Here is a 19,873-nt window from a genome sequence, read left to right as displayed (position 1 = left end):
TGCAGAAATGGAGACTGTAATTGTTATGAGTATTTCTACTTTGTATGTGTGCATCAGATATTTTTGTTTCCTTCGCTTATAAAATATAAGCTGTAAATGGGGCTAGTGCATTTTTGATTGTACGCATGTTAGTTGTATCATGTTAGGTGCAAGTATGACTTTCTAATTGTCTTTATTCAGAGATTATGTATGGTTTAAGGAGATGTGTACTTGTGCCAAGTTGACAAGGGGTGGACTGTGATGGTTAAGATTGTGTGCCAACTTGGCTGGGCCATGATTCTCAGTGTTTTAATATAATCACTTCCGTGATTGAATATACTGAGAGTAGCCAATCAGATGAAAGGGAGTCTCCTTGTGGGTGTGGCCCACATTTGTATATAACCAGACGTTCTGGCTTTTTGCTCTCTCTGGATCCTGTGGCTGCTTCATGTCATCTCATTTCCCGTTCTTGGGACTTGAGCTGTCAGCTTATCTGCCGAACCTGGGATTCGTTGATCTGCACAGCCTGTGAGCGGGAGCTGTGCTCTCCAACCTGCCGATCTTGGGCTTGCCAGCTTCTGCAGCTGTGTGACTTGGGAGGGGCCTCTACCCTGATCCTCAGACTTGGGACGTTCTAACCTCTACAGTCACGTGAGCTGTTTCCTTGATATAATCTCTCTCTATATATATATACATATTTATACACTTTACTGGTTTTGCTTCTCTAGAGAACCCAGCCTAAGACACTAGTTATAACCAGTTATAGAAATTTTTGGCAAATGACTTTTCATAAGGTATCAGTTTTAATCAGGACTGGATTACCCAATAAGCAAGGTACACAGGAGCTTACTTGTGTGTACTTACTAATCTTCAATGAACAATTTCACCTGTTTTTCACCACATCTTTGATGTAAAATTGTAAACCCGTGCGTACGTTGCTCACTGGTTAATCTGCCCCTGGCTTTAGTATAACTAATATTGCTGTCATTCTGATGTGAATGAAATTCTATTTTGTATAGTTTATACTTGCATTCTTCTGATTATCAGTGAGAATAATCACCATTTCACATTTTTAGTGGGGAGGGGAATTTGAGTTTCCTTTTCTGAGAATCCTCTTCATAGCCTTAGTTAATTTTTTCTATCAGGTTGTTTATCCTTTTTCTTATGGGTATGCATGAATTCTTTACATATTCAAACCAAAACCAAACTCACTGCCATGGAGTCGATTCCATCTCATAGCAACACTATAGGACAAGGTAGAAGTATGCCATAGGGTTTCCAGGACAGTAATCTTTATGGAAGCAGACTGCTGTATCTTTCTCCTGCAGATCAGCTGGTGGGTTCTCACTGCTGACCTTTCAATTATCAGCTGAGCGCTTAACCACTGTGCCACCAGGGATATTTCTTTACATATACTGGATATTAATTTGTTAGAATCATATCTTATTCCCAAGGTATAACTTCACATTTCATTATTTAATGATGTCTTTGCATGCACAGGGTTTGCTTGGTTTTTGTTTTTAGTTTTATCCATATTAGTCTAATTTATCATACTTTTTCCTTTATAATTTGTAGTATGAGAGAAGAAATGTTAGAAAAAATCTTTGCCTTCTTGATTTCTTTAAAGTATTGTCGTTTAAAATTTAAAGTTATGTTTTTTCATATTCAGATCTTAAAAAACTTCAGAAATTAATTTTTGTGGTGGTATGAAATAATTTTCTAATTTTGTGTTTTTTATTTTTCTTTCTTATTAATAGCCAGTTTTCACAGATCCCTTTATTAAAAGTTCATCCTTTTTCCATTTATGTGTAATGCCTCCTATTTCATAAATGGCATCTCCATGTTTCTTAGCTCTCTATTGTGTTTCAATGGTCTATTTATCTTTTCCTCTGCCAATGGTTATTATAGAACAGAGGAAAGCAAATCTTTTTTTGTAAAGAGACAGATAGTAAATATTTGAGGCTCTGCAGGTCATATGGTTGCAGTTGCAACTACTCAATTGCCATTGCAGGACAAGAGCAGCCATAGACAATATATAAACAAATGAGCATGACTTTTTTCCAATAAAACTTTATTTACAAAACCAGGCATCGAGACACATTTGGCCCATGGGCTATGGTTTGCCAATCTTTGCTATAGATTACAGTAAGTCATGATTTCTGAGTGCATATATGTCTCAATACTATTTTTATTCAAATTTATATTGGTCATTCTTAACTTCTTACTTACTCGGCCATGTGAATTTAAGGATCAGTTTATTAAGTTCCAAGGAGGACTTTCAGATTTTGATAGAAATTTTATTTATTTCATAGAATATTTTAGGAAGATCAGACATCTTTATGATGTTAATCATTTATGAATATGGTTTACCTCTCTACTTGTTCAGGTTTTTTATTCTATCCTTTAATTGCATTTTGCAGTTTTCCTCATAAAGGAATATAAAGAACATCCTTGATATATTTACTTCTATGTTTAGAGTTTTGCTTGCAGTTATGGATGGTGTCTTTTTTCTTATTATATTTTCTAATTGTTTATTGCTACTGTATAGAAATGCTACTGATTGGTATTAGTAGATAGTATATCTAGAAAATCTGCTGAGTCTCTTATGAATATTAGTAGTTGCCTGTAGATTTTCTTGTATTTTCTACATAGACAATTATATTATTTGTAAATAGTGACAATTTTGAATTTTTTTCAATTCTTATTGCTCTTATTTCTTTTGTTTACATTATTGCTTGGTTAAAACCCACAATACAGTGTTGAATATTGGTGGCAATAGCAGCCACACTTGTCTTGTTTCTGACCTCAATGGGAATACTTCTGAAATTTACCATTAAATGTATTTACTTTGGGATAGATACCCTTGTAGAGACAAAATCATATAATCTTTTTAAAATTTTTTTATAATTTTATTTTGTTGTTGATGATATACAGAGCAGAACATTCACCAGTTCAACAGTTTCTACACATACAATTCAGTGACATTAATTACAAATTACATTTTTCAACTTATGCCAGCATTCTCACTCTCCTTTTCTGAGTTGTTCCTCCCCAATTAAACTCATTGCCACCTAAGTTTCCTATATAATCTCTTGAGTTGCTTTTGTCTATTCGAGCACATGTAGATAGATCTTAAGAGAGCACAATGCTCAAGGCAAACATTCTTTCCTAGCTAAGCTAATCTACTGTTTGGTTTAAGGGAGCCCTGGTGGCACAGTGGTTAAAAAGCTCAGTGGGTAACCAAAAGATGGATGGTTCAAACCCACCAGCCACTCTGTGGCAGTTGGCAGTCAGCTTCTATAAAGATTACAGTCTTTGAAATCCTATGGGGCAGTTCTACTCTGTTCTATAGAGTCGCTATGAGTCAGAATCAACTAGACAGTAATGGGTTTTTTGGGTTTTGGATTGTTTGGTTTTAAGAAGACTTCAGGGAATATTTTTGGTTTAAGGTTTAAAGATTTTCTTAGGGCAGTAGTTCCAGGGGTTTGTCCAGCCTCCATGGCTCCAGAAAGCCTGGATTCCATAAGAATTTTAAATTCTGTTCTCATATAATCTTTTTTGATCAAGAAAATTATATCAGAAATGTAAGCCCTTCTTTAATAAGGGACTCAGCTCTTATTATAAAAAGGCAAAGGAAATTGATCTGGTGTATAGTATTATTTTATTGCTGTAACAGGTCTGTGTTATAAATCATTTTTCTTTTTGTCAAGAGAATTTGAAGACACAGAATATTCACTACACAACACTGCACAAGTAACTAAACCAAGAACCTGCCTATCAAATAATTAGGTTGAGATTCTCAAACCTAGAACATAACTCTGTTTAATCATAAGATGCACATTTCCGATATTTTTCTATTGTTTTGCAATGTAAAAAAGAATTATTTTATTATTGAAACTGTCATTAGGAATCTGAATATGATAATTATTTCCTAGCTTTGAATTAACACCAAAACTCATCTTTCTTCAGACAGTTTCAGAGTTAAAAAGATAGAACACATACATATACACACGGTTAGAGAAATAATATTAGTTCATAAAACATATGTCTATTATTTTTCAAGTAAGTGTAAGGACGTAATCAATATTTCTATGTTTTTTCTTAAATTTTCTTCAAAAATCTATCAATATCCAGAACCCTTTTTGTTTTTTAAAAAAACTTCTCTAATTCTCTTTCACTTTTGCAAAGTTTAAATAAAATAAGAGTAATTTAGATAATTTCTAATTTCCTGAACACTTTTGGCCTCTTACCACATACCCCTTCCTCCTCTGCATGGAGGTAGAGTGCATTTTGGTAGAGAAAGTGTGCATTTTTTCTCCTTTCCTGTCTTTTTTAAAGACTTTTACAAATTTACATTTTCCCCTCACCTGTTTTCATATTTCTACATTTTATTTCTATTTTAACATGAGTATTTATTTAACCAATCAATATCTTGACCTTCTTTTTTCATTATTTTTAATAATTACCCTAAGAACTAATACTATGCATATTTATCATAGTCTATTAGAGTTGATATTATACCACTTCAGGATTTTTCCCCATTTTTCAGCCACACTGGCAGTCCCAAACTTTGTCCTTTGACTCCTAAAGCCAGTAAGACTGTGGCTTTCTGCTTGACTTTTAGCTGTCCCTTTCCATCTTGACTGGCCAATGTTATCTGGCAAAGATAGATAGACAGATAGATGATAGATAGATTTACATGAATCTCACCTAGTGCAGTTTCTTTCTTTCATGAATTGACTCCCCTCCAATTTCTGCCTGCTTTTTGTCATTTCCCAGTGCCTTCATATGATTGTTTTTTTACATTTTTTTTAGAGTTTATAATTATTTACACATAAGGAATTAGTCTGATATAAACTACCTTGCCATTACTGAAGGTAGAAATCCTTAAAGGTGATTTCTTTTAGAAAACAGAATTTCTTAATTTTAAGTTAAAATTTATCAATCTTTTCTTTTTTTTTTAATAGACTGTATTTTTAGGGCAGTTTTAAGTTTATGGAGTTCCTGGGTGGTGCAAATAGTTAACACACTCAGCTGCTAGCCAAAATGTTGGTGCCTCAGAAGAAAGCCCTGGCTATCTGCTTCTAAAAAATCAGCCATTGAAAATGCTATGGAGCACAGTTCTACTCTGTCACACAGGGAGTTGCCATGAGTTGGAACTGACTCAATGACAGCTAGTTTTTTAGGTTTACAGAAAAATTATGCAGAAAGCACAGAGTTCCCTTATATCCCCTCTCCCTGCTGAACACAATTTCTTCTATTATTAACATCTTATATTCTTGTGATGAATTTGGTACAATTGATGATACAATATTGATATGTTATTATTAACTAAAGTCCATAGTTTACATTAACTAAAGTCTATAGTTTAAATTAAGGTTCAACTCTTTATGTTGTACAGTCCTATGGGTTTTGACAAATGCATATCATATGTCCACCATTATATTATCATACAGAATAGTTTCACTGCCCTAAAATTACCCTATCATCCTCAATCTCTTCTGTGGTTAATGTTTTATGTGTATGCATGTGTGGTCCATTTAAGAATGCTCTGCCATTTGTAAAGATATCCTTGTATGCCTTCACCTATAAATCATAATGTTCTACATTTTACATTTAGATCAACAATTCACAAGGAATCGATTTTGTGTATATTCAAGAAAAGTAGGATTCATAAGCTAGATTATATGAAGAAGAATGCAGCATCAGGATTGAGGAAGACTCATTAACAACCTGCAATATGCAAATGACACAATGTCATGTTTTTTCTTCATTTGTTTTTTATTGAGCTTTAGATGAAGGTTTACAGAACAAATTAGTTTCTCAGTAAACAATACATATATTGTTTTGTAACATTGGTTGCCACCCCCATGATGTGTCAACACTCTCCCTTTCTTGACCTTGGGCTTCCCATTTCCATTTGTTCAGCTTTCCTGTCTCCTCCTGGCTTCTCTTCCTTGCCCGTGGGCTAGTGTTCCCATTTAGTTTCGTATACGTGGTCGAGTTACATTTATTATTGTTTGTTTTGTGGGCCTGTCTAAACTTTGGCTGAAGGGTAAACCTCAGGAGTGACTTCAGTACTCAGCTAAAAGGATGTGTGGTGCCATATTCTCAGGGTTTCTCCAGTCTCTGTCAGACTAGTCTTGTCTTTTTCTGTGAGTTGGAATTTGTTCTACATTTTTCTCCAGCTCTGTCTGGGACCCTCTATTGTGATATCTGTCAGAACAGTGGTGGTGGTAGCCAGGTACCATCTAGTTGTGCTGGACTCAGTCTGGTGGAGGCTGTGGTAGTTGTGGTCCGTTAGTCCTTTGGACTAATCTTTGTCTCGTGTCTTTGGTTTTCTTCATTCTCCCTTGCTCCAGACGAGGTGCGACCAGTGGAGTATCTTACATTGCTGCTCACAACCTTTTCAGACCCCAGATGTTACTTAAAGTAGGATGCAGAACATTTTCTTTAAAAACTATGTTATGGCAATTGAGTTAGATGAGATGACACAGTCTTGCTTGCTGAAAATAAAGAGGACTTGAAACACTTCCTGTTGGAGATCAAAGACAACAGCCTTTGCTCTTGATTGTATCCACATAGTTCTTAGGTTTTCTTCATTCTTCTTCATTTTTTTCTCTGATTTTTCCTCAAAAATTGACATCTTTGGATTTGACTTCAATTTCTCTGATTCTGTCTTCCATTGTTTCAAATTTGCTCCTAAAACCTTCTATTGCATTGTCTATTTCTGAAATTTTGTTGTTTACCTTTTGGATTTCTAATTGCTGTTTTTGTATTATTTCTAACTGTTTATTTGGTCATTTCATTCCTGTATTATTTTTTTGAATACTTCTATTGTTTTGTCAGTGTTTTCTTGATTTTGGCTATATTTTGGTTGGTTTTGTTAGTGTTTTCCATGATTTTGTCTGCATTTTGCTTGATCTCTTTCCTAGTCTCTTGGAGAGCCCTGAATATTAGACTTTTCAATTCCCTATGAGGTAGTTCCAGTGCCTTTTCTTCTGTTGGAAGGTCAACTAGTGCCTTATTCTGGTCTTTTACTGCAGCCATCATGACCTGTTTTTTAATATGTTTTGGTATTGTCTGCTGTCTCTGAGACATTCAGGTATTGCTTTCTTTATTTATTGATTGTAGATTTGTTTGTTTTGTCCTGCTTTTTTTTTTTTTTTTTTGGTTATGTCTGGGTGGGTGGGGTGGGCCAGGCGTGCTTTGTTGCTTGCTCATCTGTGGGCATGATAGTTATCATCACCTTGCTCTGGTGTGCAGGGCCAGTCACTCAGCTATAGTGCAGCAGGGCAGGTCCAGCAGGAAGCGAAGGGGCAGAGATGGGTCATGCGTCTGGAGCGTGAACTGGGCTGGGGGCTGCAGTGGGGCTACTGAGGTATGCAGGAGGGTCTAGAGCTGGTTGGGAAGGGCCTGGGGTCCAGTTTGGGTCCCCTCGGGCCACAGGTGGTGTCGAGAGGGGTCCAGGGCTGGCAGGAAGGGGCCTGGGGTCTGGGTTGTGTCCCTCGGGGCTGCAGCAGGTTGCAGAAGGGGTCTGGATTCAGAAGGAAAGGGCCAGCAGTCTGAGTTGGGTCCCCTCAGGGCCGCAGGTGGCAGCAGAAGGGGTCCAGAGGCAGTGAGAAGGGGCCTTGGGTCCAAGTCTGGTCCTCTCAGGGCTGCATGTGACAGGAAAGAGGAGAGAGATAGGAGGGGTTATGAAGGCAGCGGCAGAGGGGGAAAGATGGAGGAGGGCAATAGGTGGGTTGGTACTCTGGTTCCCGACAGTTGGGGTTGCCATGATGGGATGATTATAGCCACTGTTCACTAGAGGGGTGGGGGGGTTGTAGAAGCATTCTCCTGTGGTTACTGGGTGAAAGAGTCTGAGCTTCTCGTCGAGTTGCAGCCAGCAAACATGGTCTTACTTAGTCCTAGGTGTGTCCACACTCTACCTCTATCAACTGTTGGGAATTCCAGTGGAGGTGCCTTTCTACATGCAGGGTTGTTGGCAATATTCCAAGATGGCAATGCTGAGTCTTGCCATTTGGTCAGAAACCTCCACTCTGTATATCTATTCCTTCCCCATTTTCTATCAGTTTTTTCTTCTCCTGAGTGACTTCCAATCTAATAATTTATCCCTTCATTTATGGATCAGGGTTCTAGGATTGATGTCTGTATCTGTTCTACTTGGTTTTTCAGGTCTTTGTTGCAGCAGGAGTTCTAGTCTGCCTTCTTGGCTCTGCCTCCCGTCTTCTTTTGATGCTTCCTGCATCATTTAATATTTTCCTAGTAGAATCCTTCAATATTGCAACATGAGGCTTGAATTTTCTCTTCAGTTCTTTCAGCTTGAGAAATGCCAAGCATGTTCTTCCCTTTTGGTTTTCTAATGCCAGGTCTTTGCACATTTCATTGTAATACTTTACTCTGTCTTCTCGAGCCACCCTTTGAAATCTTCTGTTCAGCTCTTTTACTTCATCATTTCTTCCTTTCACTTTAGCTACTTGAAGTTCAAGAGCAAGTTTCAGAGTCTCTTATGACACCCATTTTGCTCTTTTCTTTCTTTCCTGTGTTTTTAATGACCTCTTGCTTTCTTCATTTATGATAGTCTTGATGTCATTCCACAAGTCGTCTGGTCTTTGGTCATTTGTCTTCAATGAATCAAATCTGTTCTTGAGATGGTCTCTAAATTCAGCTGGGATATTCTCAAGGTCATACTTTGACTCTCTCAGCTGGGATATTCTCAAGGTCATACTTTGACTCTCATAGACCTGTTCTAATTTTCTTCAGCTTCAACTTGAACTTACATATGAACAATTGATGCTTTGTTCCATAGTCAATCCCTGACCTTGTTCTGACTGATGATACTGAGCTTTTCCATTGTCTCTTTCCACAGATGTAGTCGATTTGATTCCTGTGTATTCCATCTGGCGAGGTCCATATGTATAGCCATCGTTTATGTTGTTGGAAAAAGATATTTGCAATGACGAAGTCATTGGTCTTGCAAAATTCTGTCATATGATCTCTGGCATCATTTCTATCACCAAGGCCATAAATTCCAACTACCAACCCTTCTTCTTTGTTTCCAATTTTCACATTCCAATCGCTAGTAATTATCAATGCATCCTGATTCCATGTTTGATCAATTTCAGACTGCAGAAGTTGGTAAAAAATCTTCAATTTCTTCATCTTTGGCCTTAGTGGTTGGTGTGTAAATTTGAATAATAGTGGTATTAACTGTAGACGTATAGATATTATCCTAACACTGATAACATTGTACTTCAGGATAGGTCTTGAAATGTTCTTTTTGACCAGGAATGCAATGCCATTCCTCTTCAATTTGTCATTCCTGGCATAGTAGACCCTACGATTGTCCAATTCAAAATGGTCATGATGGGTATTAAATAACATAACCCATTCAAAGCATTTGGCAAAATGCTGGCACTTAATTAAATGCTCAGAACTAATAAATGTTATTAATAAATTTTGAAATAAGAGAAAAACATTTTAGAATAATTTTAAAGGTAAAAGTTATTGTGATTCCTTTGTAGTTAATGTAAAATTAATTCTATTTACTAGAATACTTCATTATCCAGAACATTCCATTTCTAATGCATTAACTTTCAGGACTCTTTAAAGCAGATACTGGAGATAAATCAAAGATAAAATTGCAACAAAAAAAAGGAAGAAGGAAAGGATAGAACAGAGACGGTAAGTTGGTAAACTTGGTGGCAAAATATTAAAGGTGCTATCCAATGAGTTAATTTTTCCTAGTAAAATAGAATGCAAGTTCTTTTGCTAAGAATTAAGTGGAAGATGATAACCTTTTAAGTTTAAGGAGAATGTAGAAGGTTTGAAATAATCAATGTGAAGAATAAAAGAGATCTAACCAGGGACAGGACAATCATCTTCTCCTGAAAACTCTACCCTACACATTTAATCTAGGCTGTATATCCTTCCTAGGAGTGCCCAAAGCATCCTTTCAATGCCTCTCTCTGTAAATGCGTCTACTTCCCCAACTAGTGTGTTGAGAGCAGAATGATAATCTCATTCAAGGTTGTAATCTCTATTAATGTGTATCATGTAATTTAGTAAATAAATGAGTTGAGAGGGGAAAAAAAAAGATCAGTCAAAATGAGTCACAAAGTATGATTGATTTAGTTAATGACCTATGCAGTACTTCTCAAGGCTTTGCAGTTTAAAGGATTAGGACAAGATAAAACTAAACAAGCAATAGTGAAGTTGTAAGGTTTAGAATGACTTTGAAATGGAAATAATACCATTTCTGGATATTGTAATATGAATATCCCATAAGACAATGAGAATTACATATGACTTTCCAAGTTTTTATTAGCATTTATTAATTATTTGTGCTTGTAAAAGGAACACATTCTCATTGTAAAAAGCTGAAACAAAAAAAAATAGCAAACATCGTTAGTCCCATCAGGTAGAGCTATGCTGCTTAGTGCAGCAACGATTAGCCATATGTGGCTATTGAGCACTTGAAATGTGACTAGTGTATATTAAGATGTCCTAGCATGATTTCAGAGAAAAAAAGAATGTAAATTATCTTTTGCATATTTTTATATTGGTTACATGTTAAATGAAAATATTCTTTATTCATTAGATTAAATAAAATATAACATGAAAATTAATTTCATCTGTTTCTTTTAATGTTTTTAATGTGGCTGCTAGAAAATTAAAATTACATATGTGACATATTATATTTCTACTGAACAGCACCAATGTAGAGAAAACCACTTTTAACATTTCGGTTTATTTCCTTTCTCTCATTTTAGTGTGTATATATAAAAATATGATTATGATATAAATTAGCATCCTAGACCTTAGGGTCAGTGCCTTTATAACAAGATTCTTATTTTTGGGTGTGTGAATATCTGTTGCGAGCCATGGGGTCATGACAACGGCTAATCTGATCAACAGTCATTCTATGGCAGGAAATAGTTTTTGGACAGGAGAGGAGCCATAATTTCTAATCTTAAGGACTAAAATGAAGAGGCATGGAACAGCCATGTGGGTGAACTGTACGTGGCTTTGTGAGGGCAGACTCTTTCATCACTGAGTGTCCAGTTTTTCCTAGGCTCCTACATTGTATCATAAATCTCTTGGGCATCACCTCATATCTTCTCAACTTCATCTCAATTCCAGACATAGTTATGGCAACCAGTTCTGCACAGACTTCAACCTTCTTCAGTCTGACATCACCTTTCCTCAGGCTGTCCTAAGGCTGTTCTAAAACCTCAGCACAAGACGCCTATGGGAGCCTGATCAGCCCTCACATCTGTACAACCCCAAAATGCAAACAAATAATGCACTATCGGGTAACCCTCAATAATAAGGGAAAATGCTTCCCCTTTTGTTTTTCAGGTGCACAATTGTGAGAAGTCTATAGGGCTCTTCAGAAAGTGTCGGTTAGATGGAACATCATTCCTCCACAGTTGTGCCAACTCAATAACACATCTAAGTTTTGGCTTATCCTTCTTTCTTATTTCTTTCTTCCTGGTCCCCTACTCGTAGAAGATAGATCACTTCCAGGAAACTATCTGCTTGAAGCCATTGTCTTAGGTTCTGTTTTCAGGAGAACCCAAGCTAAGATATTGATAATAGGGCCAGCGAGGACCACAGCAATGAAATGGAGCCCTAATTTCAAGGAATCTCTTCCAAGTTCATACCGTAGTAGGCAGTCTCTGAGACGGCCTCCAAAGATCCGTGCCTCCTGGAAGTCACATCCTTATGTAATAATCCCCTTGAGTATGGGCTGGATTTGGTTTCTTACTTCTACAGAGTAGAATGAAGCTGGGAGATGGCTGAATTTCATTTCTAAGATTAGGTTACAAAAAAAACTGTGGCTTCTCACTTGCTCTCTCCAAAGGAAGCTAGCTGCCATGTTGCGAGTTGCCCTAAGAAAAGGTTTATTTGAAAGGAACTGATGATGTCTCTGGCCAACAGCCAGCAAGGACCTGAGGCTTTCCAATAGTCACATGAGTGAGCTTGGAAGCAGATGCTCTCTCAGTTAAACCTTGAAAGACTAGCAGATACTCTGTCAGTTAAACCTTGAAACAACTGATTGCAACACTTTAATTACAACTTTATGAGATACTCTGAACCAGAGACACTCAGCTAAACTGTGACCAGATTTCTGATCCACAGAAACTTGCAGATATTAAATGTTTGTTTTAAATTACTAAATTTTGGGTGTTATGGATTGAATTATGTCCCCCCAAAATGTGTGTCAACTTGGCCAGGCCATGATTCCCAATACTGTGTGATTGTCCTCATTTTGTCATCTGATGTGATTTTCCTATATGCTGTAAATCATACCTCTATGATGTTAATGAGGCAGGATTAGAGACAGTTATATTAATGAGGCAGGACTCAAATCTACAAGATTAAGTTATGTTTTAAATCAATCTCTTTAAAGATAATAAAAGAGAAAAGCGAGCAGAGAGACGGGGGACTTCATACCACCAAGAAAGCAGTGCCAGGAGCAGAACACATCCTTTAGACCTCGGGTTCCTGTGCTGAGACACTCCTTGACCAGTGGAAGGGTGATGACAAGGACCTTTCCCCAGAACTGACAGAGAAAGAAAGACTTCCCCTCGAGCTGGAACCCTAAATTGGGACTTCTAGCCTCCTAAACTGTGAAAGAATACATTTCTCTTTGTTAAAGCCATCCACTTGTGGTATTTCTGTTATAGCAGCACTAGGTAACTAAGATAGGGATAATTTGTTACTCAGTCATAGATAACTAATATAATGCACCATCATGAAAAACAAGAACTATTATTGGTAATCTAATGTAAAAGAATGAGTTCCTGGGTGGTGCAAATTGTTAAGCCCTTGACTACTAACCAAAAGGCTGGAGGTTCAAGTCCACAAAGAAAGTCCTGATGTTCTGCTTCTGAAAGCTCACAATTTTGAAAACACTATGAAGTGCAATTCTACTCTGCGCACATGGGGTGACCACAAGTCAGAATCAACCAGACAGCAGCTGATTTGGTTTTTGTTTTGGATGTAAAAGAGGAGAACAATGTTCCTTTCCAGCCTTAAGGGAAGAGCTAATACCAGAACTCCATCTGAAGACAAAGCCATTCTAATAGCTGAGCTAGGTGAGGAACACGTGTGTCTGTGTGTTAACACACCTTAAAAAAAAAAAGAAAGAAACCACTGGACCAAAGACCAAAACATATTTGTATTATGTTCACTAACCAAGACACCACTTTCTGGTCTCAGGATTGTTAAGAAAATTAATCAATTAGAATGGTGCTTGAATAATGATAAGCCATGTAATTTAAAGACAAAGGGAAACAATACCACTTGTCTCAGCCAAGCATCCTGAACCCTGATTAACATCTTTCAGATTCTCTCTTAGAAAATTTCAGGACCTGAAAGTGTTATTTCATTCATTTGATAAATAATAATAGAATGCATATCATGTGTCAGATACATTGAAAATATAGCAACAAACAAGAATGAAAATGTCCCTACCTCATAGAGTTTACATTTTAGTGTAGAAGTAAGACAATAAATACATACATATTTATATTTTTGTGTGTGCATGTGTGTGCATGCGTGTGTGTTCAGTGTCAAACAGAGATGACTAAAGAAAATGAAGTGGGGTAAAAGTAAAGTGAGTAAGAGAGGTTACTATGTGAGATAAAGTACCAAAGAAGGCCTCTGTAAGACGTTGATATGGTCAGATTTATAAGTGACTCTCAGAGGCGCTGTGTAAATAAGAAACTGGGTGCCAGGGTTGAGTAGGAGCAGGAGGCAGGGAGACCAGTTACAAGCCTATTGCAGTTATCCAGGTGAAAAAGATGGTGATTTGGACAGCAGAGACAGTAGAAGAGGTAGTAAGAAGTGGCCAGAGTCTGGTATATTTTGAAGGTAGAGCTGGCAAGATCTGCTAGTGGATTCAATGTGGTGGGAGAGATTTGGGGCCTAAGCAACTAGTGATGATGCTGTTAACTGAGATAGAACCACTGGGAAAAGCCAAAAAACAACTCCAAACTCATTGCCATTGAGTCAATTCTGACTCATAGCAATACTATAAGACAGAGTAGAACTGCCCTGTAGGGTTTCCAAGGCTGTAAATCTTTATGGAAGCAAACTGCCACATCTTTTTCCCATGGAGGGGCTACTGGGTTCAAATCACCAACATTTTGGTTGGCAGCTGAGCACTTTAACCACTGTGCCACTAGGGCTCTCACTGGGAAAAGTAGAGAATGGAAATTAGAAATCAAGATCTCATTTTTTTACATTCTCCATTTGAGAGGCCTTATAGATATCTATGTGGAGCTGTTGAATAGGTAATTGGATATGTGAGAACAAAGTTCATTGAAGAGGTTGTGTCTGGAAATATAAATTTTAGAAGCTGGGGAAACTGAAGACCAATTCTTGTCATTAAATGCCCAAGAAAGTTGATTGTGCCAGTTAATGCCTAAAGAGAATACACGCAGACTAATTGAGCTATCTTGACAAGCCCCAAAAACGGAGAGTTTTCGAACTCTCAAAAGGAGGAATTGTAGGTAGTAGAAGCTCAAGAGGAATTAAGTGATTTCAGGAAGTTACTCTGCTATTATACTTTCAAGGTTCTTTGTCCAAAATGAACTACATCCCAAGGTAACAAAAATACTTGTAAGTGATTACTGAAGAACTAATGCTAATGTTTCTGGAATTATGAAGAATCAGAGAATGAGAGAAGTGGTAAATAACATTCTTTTCAAATGGTGCAGCAGATTACAAATGATTGATAAATGAGCTTCAGTTTAGACAAACTTCTAGAAAATATTAATATACTAGAATACAATAGACTATAAATATTTTAGATTTGAGATATGAGAGAAAGACAAGAGTCAAGATGATATCAAGATTTTGGAACTGAACATCTGGAAGAATTACATTGAGATGGAGAACACAGTGGATGTAACAGGTTTTGGAGAAAAGATCAGCAGTTCACTTTTGGACATGTTTTGTTTGAGATGATTAGTAGACATCTGAATGGAGATGTCCAATAGGCAATTTGACATATGAGTTTGAATTTTGGAGCAAGGTCTGGGTTGAAGATAAAAATTTTAGAATATCATGAAATGGATGAGATCACCAAGTAAGAGTCTTAGCCCTGGGGTAACTAGTCATTAAGAAGTCAAGGACAAAAGTACTAAGCAGAAAATGAGACTGAAAAGGACTAGTTGTGAAGTGAGCAGAAAATAAGAGGAGCGTGGTGCCCTGGAAGACAAAGAAGATAGTATATCAAGGGGGAGGAAACGATCCACTGTGTCAAATGCTACTGATGAGACATGTAAGAGAACTGAGAATTGACCTTTGGATCAGTAACAAGGAGCTTATTCATGTCCTTGAAAAGAATAGTTTCAGTGAAATGGTAAGGCCAGAATTTGATTGTAATACATATAAGGGATAATGGGAGGAAAAGTATAGGAGATAACAAATACAGGCCAATATTTTCAAGAAGCTACTGAGCTGATAAAGGAAGTGGGGTCAAGAGAAGTTTTTCGTTTTTGTGTGTTTGTTTTAAGATGGAGGGAATAACAAAAAGAGAAAAATTAGCCATGTAGCAGAAGGAGGCAAAAATTTCTTCAGCAATTTCCTTCAGTAGATGAGAGAAGATGGGATCTAGTATACAGGTGGAGGGATTGGTTTTAGATGGGAAGATTTGTGTTAACAGGTAGAGTGTGCAGGTGCAGCTGCTGGTAGATGAGTAGATGTGGTGGAGCGAGTCTGTTTAGGTTTTCTTCAGACTGCTTCAATTTTCAATGCTTCAGGGTAAGAAGAAGGATCATCAGTGGAGAGTGGGAATGAAGGAAGTGTTAGGGTATTACATAGTCATCTAGGAGAGTGGAAGAGTGAATGGACTAGAGAAGTAGAGTACGATTGTGTTGCACTGTCTATCTGCATTGCACATGCAGACAGGCTCTGCCTCAAACTTTCAGGCAGCCGTAAAACTGCTGGGGATGAGACACATACGCTCAACCACTAGCATCAACCATTCTAGGGGTGCTGTGTTCCTCTGTGATTGAGCCGGGCACATGAGACACTTGCACAGTGTTGGCAAAGTGAAAGCCATTATTACTCTTTATAGAAGGCAAATGGTAAACAATAACAACAGATTCTCAAAAGGGAAACGCTTACCCTTCCTCAAATTACCCATGTTCATTCTTATGTCAATAGGCAGGCATGCTGTGGTTCAGCATGTGGTTCATGCTGTGGTTCAGGTCAGATGCTGTGTTCCTGTCACTGCTGCCTCTGGCTACTACCACACGGCCTAAGGCTTCTGCTCTGCTGCTGGGCCTCTCTGGGCCTTGCCTCCACGGCAGGAAGACCCCCACACAAGATCTTCTGAGCCTCTGCCACTGGCTATCACCATGCAAGGCTGTGATTATAAGAAGGGTACAGACATACCAAAGTATGTTAGCTAATGGAGACCTTATAATTGCATGTCAAAGGCCTCTGTCTTTCAATCCACCTTGAGAGTTGTATAATAAAAATTACATTATGACAAACAAATTACAGAGTCATGGTTATAAAAATTAAACTAAGATGAACAAATATTTATTGAGTATATCCCTATACTAGAATGCATCCCACAAGTACAGTGTAGAAACTGATACAGATGTGTCAGAAAACCATTACAGATATTGCGTATCAGGAAATAAATTCTGGCACAAGTATAGGCTCACCACACAAACTGTGTATTTAATCTATGTTTGATTGTATAGCATGTAGGAAAGTGAAGAACAAGATTTTACATTAACCACATAAGATACTTAGAGGTACTTGTGACAAAGTCCAGAAATACAAAAATTAGTCCATAACACATTCATGAAGGGAATACTGTTAATTCTTTTGTACTCAAGTCATTATTTCTTTTTTATTTTACATATATTGCTATGTTTGTTTGCTTTTATCACTATATTCACTATTTAATAAATATTGAGCACCTACTATAACTAATATACTTTCTTATGACTATAAAAGACATACAAATGAATCAGTCATGGTCCCTACTCCCAAGGAATTGACAGTCTAGTTGTTGAAATCAAATTTATTCACACTATCTAAAATACACAGGTAGAGAGTGATAAGTACAGATAGTTTAAAAACTGATAAGGAGCCACTCTGTAAAAGAATACGGCAGTTTCTTAAAAAGCTAAACACGTGCTTACCATACGGTCCAGAAATTGCATTCCTGGGCATTTATCCCAGAGGAATAAAAATGTGTATTTCCACAAAACCCGTACATGAATGTTCATAGTAGCTTTATTGTAATAGCCCAAAACTGAAAACTACCAAAATGTTCTTCAATGGGTCAATGGTTAAACAAACCGTGGTACATTCATACCATGGAATACTACTCAGTAATAAAAAGAGATGAAATATTTACAAACAACAATTTAGATAGATCTCAAGGGAATGGTGCTGGTGAAAAAAGCCAATACTAAAATGTTGCATACTGCATGATTTCCTTTATATACTGTTCTTGAAATAACAAAGTTAGAGAGATGGAGAATAAATTAGGGAGGGAGGTGAGTGTGATTATAAAAGGATAGTGTAAGGGATCCTTGGGAACTATTCTGTCTCTTGACTGTGGTGGTGGTCACATGAATCTACACTTGTGATAAAATTACGTAGATCTAAACACACACTTGTGCATATTTTTAAAACTCGTGAAATCTGAATAAACTTGATGGATTGTCTTAATGTCAATTTCCTGGTTGTGATATTGTGCTATAGTTAAGCAAGATGTTACCATTTGGGGGAAACGGGATGAAGAGCACACAGGATTTCTCTGAGTTATATCTTACAACTGTATGTGAATCTACAATTATTTCAAATAACATTACATTTCAGAATTGCAGAAAAGAGGATGTTGCTTCCATTTGAAGAAATCATGGAAGCCTTCATGGAGGAGGAAATACTTGAACTAGACTTGATATAATCCTGTTGCTCTATTGTTAATGAGGATTATCATTTTCAAATAGTGAAATGAACAATTAGAATAGACCTTCATGGTCATAGAGAACACCTTGACAAATAACATGTTTTGGAATGACCCCAATAAAACTTCTTTCTTAGAATCAGAATGAAACAAGAAATTAGCCCATTCTCTTGATCTAATTTTTTCATTTCAAAAATATTTATTTAACTATTATGATCAAGTATCAAGACTGTATTTTCATTATAGCCACAGTTATAGTATCTACCATTTCTTGAGCACCTACTGTGTTTCAAGAACCGTGCTAAGCATTTTCAAACGTTATCTCATTTGAATCCTACAATAGTCATCTGAGGTAAATTGTTATCCCTGTCTTATAAGTGAGTAAATTGATGCCTAGAGTGTTTAAATAAGTTATACAGTTAGTAAAAGCTAGGAAACACTTCTTAAAATTAATGTGTAAACAATTATAAATCTATGTTTTCTGCATAATACAAAAATAAAAGAGCCATTCAACAACATTTATTGAAAGATTATTATATACAGAGACCTTTATGAAGTTCAGAGGGAAAAGAGGGAAAAGATATAGATGAGGAACTGCTTGCCCTCTTGTACAATTAAAAAAACATCATTAGAGTCATAACTTCTTTCTCCAATGAAATGGTTAACAGATATGCACAGGAATGCTGAAACACATTACACCCTCTTCTCACTTATCAACATGGTTATGTTCCAAAGACCAGTCATTTTGTGAAATCGGTGTTATGTGAAAAAGGAGGCTGACCATATCAAATCACAAAATGGAGGTGACTACATCATTACATGACTTCCAAATTACATCATTACATAACTGCCAAGTTACATCATTACATAGCTACCAATTACATCATTACATAACTGCCAGATTACATCATTACATAACTGCCAGATTACATCATTACATAACTGCCAAACCACTGAGAATCATGGCCCAGCCAAGCTGACACACAAACTTAACCATAAAAGCCAGAGCTACTCTCACCTCACACCTCAGTGTTCATTATTGCCAGTTGTACATCATTAATGCACAAAATAGTTGGATAGTAGATTTTTCACTATTGTAAATGCGAAATGTCAGATAATGAGATAATCGATAAATAAGGAGAAGATGTATCTTTCAAAAGAAGTTTTCATTTTAAAAGTATAATTCTGTACTATCTATTTCTCTGTGCATGTAAAATTTGAACTATTGCTCATATTTTCACTGTGATTCAGGCCTCTATTTCTCAAATCTTTTGTAAAAGAAATATCAAAAATTTTTCTCGGAGAAACTTAATGCAATAATTTAAAATTAAACTTAAAATTTCCCATTAATTTAGATTTCCTCAAGTTTGTTGCAGAGGGAATGCCTCAAATCACATGCAATACAATTTTTTTTTTTTTAATTTTGGAATCTAATCTCCAGAAATCTGGAAACTACTAATAATGATGTCATTTTACATAAATTCATTTTAAATGCCTATGGAAAGATGAACTGTATTATTTTGTATTTCAAGACACTAATGTAGAATTTCTACTACGTTTTTCAGTATTACTTGAAGATCCAGACACCCTTCATGCATTAAGTTCTTACTTACAGCTCGGAGGTGCCACCTAGAGGCACTGGAGAATGTACTGAGACAAAAGAAATCAATTTTTTTTTCCTTTTTTTTTTTTGGTGTGCTTTAGCTGGAAGTTTACAGCTCAAGTTGGTTTCTCATACAAAAATTTATACCCACTTCGTTATGTGACCCTAGTTGCTATCCCTATAATGTGACAGCACACTCATCCTATACACCCCTGATTTCCCGTGTCCATTCAGCCAGCTCCTATCCCTTTCTGCGTTCTCATCTTGCCTCTGGATAGGAGCTGCCCATTTAGTCTCATGTATCTACTTCAACGAAGAAGCACACGCTTCACGAGTAT

The 19,873-nt window shown here is 36.8% G+C and overlaps 1 protein-coding gene across 1 annotated transcript in view; it reads right to left on the bottom strand.

Annotated features, from left to right (window-relative positions):
• The window catches only part of LOC101352811 (transmembrane protease serine 11B), a 35,119-nt gene extending 19,059 nt beyond the window's left edge, over positions 1-16,060 (bottom strand). Inside the window, 1 exon segment of the mRNA XM_023737816.1 lies at positions 15,961-16,060. Coding sequence (XP_023593584.1) covers positions 15,961-16,060 — 100 coding nt within the window.
• Between the last annotated feature and the right edge of the window lie 3,813 nt (positions 16,061-19,873).

Source organism: Trichechus manatus, unplaced genomic scaffold (genome assembly GCF_000243295.1).
Source record: "Trichechus manatus latirostris isolate Lorelei unplaced genomic scaffold, TriManLat1.0 scaffold00108, whole genome shotgun sequence".
NCBI lineage: Eukaryota > Metazoa > Chordata > Mammalia > Sirenia > Trichechidae > Trichechus > Trichechus manatus.
The sequence above is the reverse complement of the archived record's forward strand: the minus strand, read 5'-3'. Positions and strand labels throughout refer to the sequence as shown.